This window comes from Triticum dicoccoides, chromosome 4B (assembly GCF_002162155.2).
Source record: "Triticum dicoccoides isolate Atlit2015 ecotype Zavitan chromosome 4B, WEW_v2.0, whole genome shotgun sequence".
NCBI classification, from domain to species: Eukaryota; Viridiplantae; Streptophyta; class Magnoliopsida; order Poales; family Poaceae; genus Triticum; species Triticum dicoccoides.
The window spans coordinates 343624014-343632426 of NC_041387.1; the positions used below are offsets into that span (position 1 = coordinate 343624014).

At 46.2% G+C, this 8413-nt stretch overlaps 1 protein-coding gene across 2 annotated transcripts in view; it reads right to left on the bottom strand.

The window, feature by feature from the left end:
- The window catches only part of LOC119296116 (transcription initiation factor TFIID subunit 4b-like), a 22953-nt gene extending 14830 nt beyond the window's left edge, over positions 1-8123 (bottom strand). For both annotated transcript variants that reach the window (XM_037574513.1, XM_037574512.1), the window contains exons 1-5: positions 7971-8123; positions 7731-7863; positions 5451-5896; positions 5231-5326; positions 4306-5055 (exon numbers count right to left, since the gene is read on the bottom strand). In XM_037574513.1, the coding sequence (XP_037430410.1) occupies positions 4306-5055; positions 5231-5326; positions 5451-5896; positions 7731-7863; positions 7971-8009 (1464 nt within the window). In that variant the 5' untranslated portion in view covers positions 8010-8123. The remainder of the gene's footprint in view (positions 1-4305; positions 5056-5230; positions 5327-5450; positions 5897-7730; positions 7864-7970) is intronic.
- Between the last annotated feature and the right edge of the window lie 290 nt (positions 8124-8413).

Genomic DNA, 8413 nt, shown 5'->3' on the forward strand with positions numbered 1-8413 from the left:
GAGTTTGGAGAGGTAAAAACAATGCTGTGTTCTAATCTCGACCTTAAAAGAAAAAACTGTTAGCTGTAGATCGGAAGGCACATATACTGTAGAGCAATCACCTGATCCTCCACACATAACCACATGAAAGAAGCATCAACACGAATATGCTTGGTGAGCTCATGCTTCATATGGTCACACGATACTAATAGCACCTGTACTATCAGACATAAAAGGAGTTGGTGTAGTATCGTAGCCAAGTCACCTCTGATGTCAAAAGGGCCATAGCTCGCAACTCAACCTCTGCACACGAACGGGAAACTGCAGTTGGTTTCTTTGTCTTCTAGGCAATGAGAGAACCAAGAAGAACATAGTAAGCACAAAGCGACTGGTGATCCCCAAGATCACTAGCCTAAGTAGCATCTGAACAGGCATGAAGCTGTAACGAACTTGAGCTCGGAAGTACAGCGAGAAATGGTCCCATGAAGATATCTAGAACTTAAAGTGGATGACTGTAGTGAACGGAGGTGGGAGCAGAGACGAACCGACGCAGGATATAAGAGATATCCGAACGAGTGATAGCTAGATAGACAAGCCCAACAAGATGAAGATAGCGCGTTGGATCAGACAAAGGCTGACCTCACCATCAGAAGCTCGGAGGTGGACAGTGAGCTTGATCAGAGTCTCAACGGTATGCTCATCGGTAAGAGCAGCACGAGCAGGAAGATCCTGAATGTACTTCTCTTGCGATATAAAGAACCCATCTCAGAAATCTCAATCCCAAGGAAGTAGCAAAGATGACCAAGATCAGACATAAAAACTGCTCACTAAGACGAGAGCCTTCACAAAGAAAATGTACTCAGAATCATCTCCAGTGATGATTATGTTATCTACACATAGAAGTGTTTGACCGCGTGACAGAAGGTGGGCCAAGAACACGGGATCATGATCACTCTACCAAAAAAACAGCAACAATGACCACTTAGGAGAGGCACTCAAACCAAGCACGAGAGGGCTTGCCACATAGAGCGCGATGAAGACGGCATACCATGCCATCAGGAACAGAATACCCAAGTGGTGTCTGCATGTAGACTGTTATTATATTCTAACATGTAAATTTACCACCTGTATGAGGTGTTTTCCTGCATATTTTACCACCTGTATATATATTGGCCATTGGCCCTCAGGAAATACAAGTTGCATATTGCTAACATGGTATTAGAGCCTTAGGGTATTTTTTCGCATGCGCAAGTCGTGCTCTCGATCCAATCTCTCGCGCCGCCATCATCCTCTCGGCCAGTTGCTGATTCCCCTGGATCTCTATTTCCGCCGGATCCCATCGATCTACAGGTTGCAGCTGCCCTGGTCAACACATCCCTCGTGCGGATCAACTCAGCCGCCAACTTCTGCTCTCCGCTTCCGGAAGTAGACCCGCCATCGAGCCACCCTGCCTCTGATCTCCTGCCGTCGGCCCTTGGATCCTGCTCCGACTCGATTCGGCAACCTCCCGTCCAGATTCGGTGTCCGCGTTGCTGCTGGAGCCGCCCTGCCTTCGATCTCGTACTTCCGGCCCGGTTCACCTCCAGATCAAGCCTCCATCTGCTGCCTGACCAAACCCGCCCGCAACAACAATGGCCCGCGCCAGCTGCCTGGACGAAGCCACCCGCCCCGTTTTGGCCTCCTGCGTCCGTTCATGACAAGCCGGCCAACGCACGCCTGCCTCCCGTGATGATTCTTGCCGACCGCCACTGCTCCCTGGACGCCCGATGGATCTCTCCATCGCTGCCTGATTCGATCAGGATCGAGCGCTTCACCTGCGCTGCGCTGCTGCTTCTGTTTTGGGTCTGTCTGATCCGGCTCATTGGTTAAGAAAAAGGGCAGCCCAATGCATGTAGCTCCCACTTGCGCAGGGTTCGGAGAAGGGTCCGACCACTTTGGGTCTATAGTACGCAGCCTTTCCCTACATTTCTGCAAGAGGCTGTTTCCAGGACTCGCACCCGTGACCTCATGGTCACAACGCAACAGCTTTACCGCAGCGCCAAGGCTCCTTTCGGTAAAAAGAGAGAGAGAGAAAAAGAAGAAAAAACAGGTATGATGCCTACATTGTCGGTCTATGTTGCGGTTCCTCGTTATCCGATGACCTTTGATGGTACCAACTACATCGAGTTCGTTGGCTTCATGCGCATTCATATGCGTGGCATTCGTCTCTCGGGCGTTCTTTCTGGCGAAGTCCCCTGTCCGCCCGTCCGGTTCCTCTTGTGGCTCCTACTCCGCCGACACCACGAGTTCTTGATGCAGATGCTAATCAGGCTGCGAAGGATGAAGCTAAGCTTGCCGATGAGGTAGCCGTTCGTGCTTATGATGAGCAGGTTTTGACTTATGAGGATGCTCTTCACACTTATCATGAGGCTTTGTCAGCTTACCCTCAGTGGCTTGATGATGATGCTCGTGCCACAGCTGTTTTCACTGCTAGTGTTCTGCCTTGCTAGTGTTCTGCCTCAGTTTGTCTCTGAGTTCCTGGGCCTCCCGGACGTATTTGAGATGTGGACCCGTCTTCGTCAGCGCTATCAGCCCTCTGGTGATGCCTTTATACCTGTCTGTGGTCCGCCGGGAGCATGCTTTTCAGTAGGGTGACTCCACTTTAGATGATTTCTACGCACACAGTTCTGCTATTTGGCGTCAGCTTGATTCTCTCCGCACTGCTGGTTGTTGTACTTGCCAGTGTTTCCAGGCTGTGAGAGCTGACTTGGAGTTTCATCGTGTCTATGAGTTCTTGTCTCAGCTTCGTAAGGAGTTTAGCCGCGGCGTGCTTAGTTGTTTGCTCGTGGCAGTATTTCCCTCATGGAGGCGCTCTCTGAGATTCGTGCCGAGGAGACTCGCTTACGTGGTGCTAGTTTACTTGAGGTTACCTCTGTGCTCGCTGCTCGAGCTTCTGCTATGCCGCTTGCTGCACCCACTCCTTCCCGCTCCAGTGCTCTGCCGCTCTTGCCCACTCCTACTGGCGGTCAGGGCCGCTCTCGTCCTCATTGCGGCTACTGCAACCAGGATGGTCATCTCGAATCTCGGTGCTTCCTTAAGAAGCAGCACATGCATAAGGTGCGGATATCATCTTCAGGGACTTCTACTCCAACACCTTCAGCCACCGTGTTGACTGAGCAGGATATTCTGAGACTTAAGCGTCTGCTTGCCACTTCAGGTTCTTCTTCGTCGGGTACTGCAGGCTCTGTGACTTATGCTTCCCGCACTGAGCGGCCACCCTCTACACAGTTGAGTACATCCCCGTGGGTTCTGGACTCCGGAGCTTCTTTTCATATGTCTTCTCATTCTTCCAATTTGCCCTCTCTTAGATCTCTTGATTTTTCTGTTCATGTACTCACTGTTGATGGTACTCCCCTTTCTGTTGCTAGTCGAGGCAATCTTACCAGTCATTATGTTCCTGATGTTTTCCTCGACTTACCATGAATCTGTTTTCTGCTGGTCAACTTACTGATTTTGGCTGTCACGTCATCCTTGACATTGACTCTTGTTCTGTTCAGGATCGTCGCACGCACACTTTGGTTGGGGCTGGCCCTCGCGGCCGTGACTCTCAGGGTCTTTGGGAGTTAGACTGGCTTCATGTTCCTTCCACTGCCACCACTATTGTCAGTCCCTCCGCTTCTGTCGCTTCAGCTGCCGGCTCCTTCCAGCAGTGGCATCATCGACTTAGTCATCTTTGTGGTTCTCGTTTGTCGTCCTTAGTTCGACGAGGTCTTCGGGGTCTATCTCAGGAGATGTCTCTTTAGAGTGTAAGGGTTGTAGACTTGGCAAACAAATTCAGTTACCTTATCCTACTAGTCACTGTCTCAGCATCCTTTTGCTTTAGTCCATTTCGATGTATGGGGTCCGGCTCCCTTCGCTTCGAAAGTTTTTCTAGCTTCGTTCGTTGTTGGCTGATTTTGGTGCTTCATGTGATGCACACACATCTATTCTATGTGATAGCATTATTGCTATACACAGATTGCAAACAACCCACTCAAGCATGAATAACAAGCATATTGGTGTCGAGGCATCATTCCAAAGTTCCCACCGCCAGCAGGCAAGGATCAATCTTCAATATGTCCCATTGGAGCCTCAAGTTGCAAAATTCTTCACAAAGGCTCAAAGTAGGATCAACATAGGAAAGAAGGGGTATGAGTTGAATGAACCTGTTGTATAACTTGTATAGGCTCATATAACTTAGTGTATACCCCAACTCAATGCAATAGATAAAATGATTGGCACTGTAACATTAAAGTGCAACAAGTACACAAAAAGCATACATCCGAAGAACAATATACTGGTGCATACCTGCATGTTAAGTTCTGCTGGAGTTCCATAAGACGGATCAGGTTGACTTGAGCTTGTTGTCGTCAAAGATTTAGGAGTGGCCAACGTAGATGATTGATTTTCCAAAACACCACCAACCTTTGAAGATAGAAGGCCTGGGTTGACTTGTTTCGCATTCAAGGCGGCAAAAGAGCTCTGTCCAGATTCAGAGGGTTGGTTAGCAGTTTCTTTGTTCATATGTACTGTTGGAGTGAAAGAATTAGTTTTCTGCTCCTTGTTTGGTTGTTGCTGTGAAGGTTGATTATTTTGCAATGCTGGCCGTGTGGCCATACTGCCAAGAACACTGGCAACACCTCCCTGGACTGATTGTCCTCTTTGACTGGAATCTGTCATCTGCGGTCTAAGTGGTGCAATTGGACCTCCAACTGACTGTGGAACTTGACAAGAATGAATATTATTTGCCCCTAAGGCTGGCAAAAATGTCTGCGGACGCTGCACATGATCCTGGGTTGCTTGCAGTGGGATTGAGTGGATATTAGGTGGACGGCTTTGTAGCATCTGCAACCCTTTCCTATCTGACATGTTACCAGTTTCATTAGGCTTTTGTAAGTTGCCTTCTGAAGCTGCATAACCCATGTTACTCTGCATTTGGCCTGATGAGGACGGTCGAAATTGAGGCGGTCTTGGGCTCTCATTTTGCTGACCTGGGACTTGACTTGACATAGAATAACTGCTTGGGTTTGCCGGGGGATTCCGTTGTGCCTGAGCAGCCTGCAGCCAAACAAGATGAAAATAACTATCAACGGAAAAAGAATATGTTTATAAGAGTAAGAATAACAATATAGGGACTGCTTAAAGATATATAGATTGACCTAACTTAAGCAAAATGAAGTGGAATCAGGTTATGTTTCAAATGGACCACAATAAAATGGAAAAGCTTTGTTACCTGCATTTGATATTGTGAAGCAGCTTGCTTGAGCAACTTATCACCAACAATAGTCCTAATAACCTTTAAAAAATGTTCCTTGCTGACCTCATTTTTCTATCGGAAAAAAATTAAACTTTAATAAAGTAATAAAAATAATTAGATAATCTGTTATGCAATGACAATAATTCTTGAACCAGTTGTTTATCTAATTCAACATGACTGAGTAACAAATACCAACCCGTAACTTTGCAAAAATGGACTGAACTTGTATATCCCTGTCTTTGTCAAGGTAGCGTCTCAAAATCGGGATTAGCATATGAAATGTAACAACAGGAGGTTTTCCCACCATAGCTGGAGTACTATTGGTTTGGTTTGTGCCTGGTGGTTGTTGACTCTTTATTTGTTGCATAGGCTGCTGCTGACCAACAGTGCTTTGTTGAGCATTGTTTCCTGGCTCTCGCTTAACCTTTAGCTGTAAACATTCAATTTGAGTATTAGAGTGAAGTTGTTTGTTATCAGCACCTATGGGAACTGCTTCAGGTCCGGATGACTGCTCTTTTTTGCAATATAAATGTTTTTCTTCCTGCTGTTGGCTCTCCTGGTTTCCACTGTCATTCTTTACTGAACCTTGCCACTGTCCATGACTGTTGTTTACTACTGGGTTGCTTTTCTGAGGCAATGTACCTGCAATTTTGCGTCAAATTAGTAAGCTTCTTCACTCCAGTTCAAATACAATGACAGAGTAAAACTGTAAATACAGCTAAAAAGTTACTGGACACCAATTCAGTAAATTAAAATGAAAGTGCTTCTAGAGCACCACTGTTGATGCTGACTCTTGTTCAAGTTCTTCATAGCAAACTGGAAAATAAATACTCCAAGAAAAACACCACCATGCATTGTTATTAACTCAGTAACTCCTAACTGATTATAAACTTCAAAAAATATTTGTTTGAAAACCTCACTGCTAGTAAAAGACCAGTGCATGGGCAGGCATCTACAATACTCCCTCCGGTCCTTTTTACTCGACGTATTAGATTTGTGTCAAGTCAAACTTTACAAAGTTTGACCAAATTTATATTAAAAAATATCAACATCTACAATACCCAATATATATACTATGAAACTACATTTCCTAATGAATCTAACAATGTTGATTTGGCATTGTGAATGTTGATCCAAATAATGCTGAAGTAACGCATTGTGGAGGCCCTAGATGTTGTACACTTATTTAAATTCTATTACAGCGAAAGGACGACACAAAATACTATTAAAACTACCACCATGTCGCAATTCCTGAATTAAGTTGCAACTCATGTCCGTTCAAGAAACACATGCAGCTCAGTAAACATTATTGGCCAACATATCCCTATCTAGTGCTCCTTTGGTTCATAGGATAGGAAAAATGGAGGATCGCTACGCCCTGCCCCTTTGAATCCTATGGACTTGCAAAACAAAGGAATTGGCACAATTGTGTGTTTGATGGAAGGATAGGGACTTCTCCAAGAGCTCAGACTTCATGCAAAACTCCCTACTCAATAGACTGGGGAAAATTACATAGGAATGATTCCTAAGGATTGCATTCTACAAATCAAACAACACATATAGGAAAAAATTCTAATCCTATGAAAATCCTGTAAAAATCCTATGAATCAAAGCAGCCCCTACTGTATTTGAATAATTATCAACGAACATCGAATGGTACATTGGTATCCTAATGCTCACTGAATACATTTCTCTCAATCCAGACCTACTTAGGAAAGCACCATTCTAATTTGACAACATAGTAGTTAATTGACTTGCAATATGCTAGAGTATATTCATGCACTAACATTAGTACATAACCATTTCTCTATAATACTCCCTACGTTCACAACTATAATATGATGTAGCTTTTTTGTGAATCGGATGTATGTAGAACCATGTTAGTGTGTTTGTTCACTCATTTCAGTCCGTATGTAGTCCATATTAAAATATCTAAAACCTCTTATATTTGTGAAGGGGGGAAGTAACAAGGTAAGTTGTCAAATTGAATAACAGCTCTTAATTAGTATATGCATGCAGTCAAGGAGACCTCATAGCAGACCACCCATATCTTCAGTAATTCAAAATTTTACTTCGTAAGTTTTGTTTCCTCGATGGCATAGATAAGCTTCAAGTACAAACCCTAGTCTCAGCTCAATGCCGGTTCCTAAAAATAAGGCAGCGCTCCTGCCGGTTCCTCCATAAAAAAGAGTCTCAGCTCAACAAAATTCGTCTTCTATTGATTCCAAACATTCCCTCATAGAGGAGAGTCGGTCCATTGATGACTGGTTCATTTGTCCGAAAGCCACGTGTTGGGGTACTTCTAGACCTAAAACTGCAAACCGGCAATACCAACTTAGGAGCTACATTCCGCATTATGTTTCTAGATTCCATTATTCATCAAAATTGTAATGCAAGAACCACGTATTCTGATACCGGGTTCTTGGGAAATCGGGGCGGGCCCAAATTCAATTCTAGAACAGGAAATCGGGCTTACCAGCGGCGTGATCCAGCGGCTGGAAGGAGAAGGCAGCGGCGGCACTGCTGCTGCTGCTGGCGCTGCCCTCCACCTCGCGATTCAGCGCCGCCGTGAAGGCCTCGACGTCAGCGCCCGAGTGCATGCTCTCGTCCTGCGCAACCACAACAACAAGAAACCGCCATTGGGCCCTTCCTTTCCCCCAAATAACTGGATAGAAATGGCAGGAAGGTGGGAGGAGTTCGGTGTTGGGCCAGGCACCTCTTCGTCGTCCTCGAGGAGCTTCATGATGGGATCCATGGCGAGCGGCTCGGACTGGTGAGCGAAGCCCGCCTCTCTCGTCGCCGCCTCGCCTCGCGGCCGTCCCTTGGTCGGCCTCAATCTATATCTCTACTTGCAACTTATAATGCTCCGTCCACCCTCAAAAATATTTAATACTCCCTCCGTCTAACAAAATGTCGCAGCGATTTTTTTGCAAATTAGTCCCTACCTCTCTCCCGACAGAATCCACACCCCTTCCTCGCCGCCCTATCCTTCCTCGCTTTGTTCTTCCCAAATGGCGACGCCCTACGCCGACAACGGCCACCTTGCTCCCTCCTCTGTCCCACGCCCCACGCCGCCTTGCTCACCCCACCCACCACCACCGCCCCCTCCCACCGCCCCACGCCGTTGTTGCCTTGCTTCCCCACGTCGCTGCCTCGTTC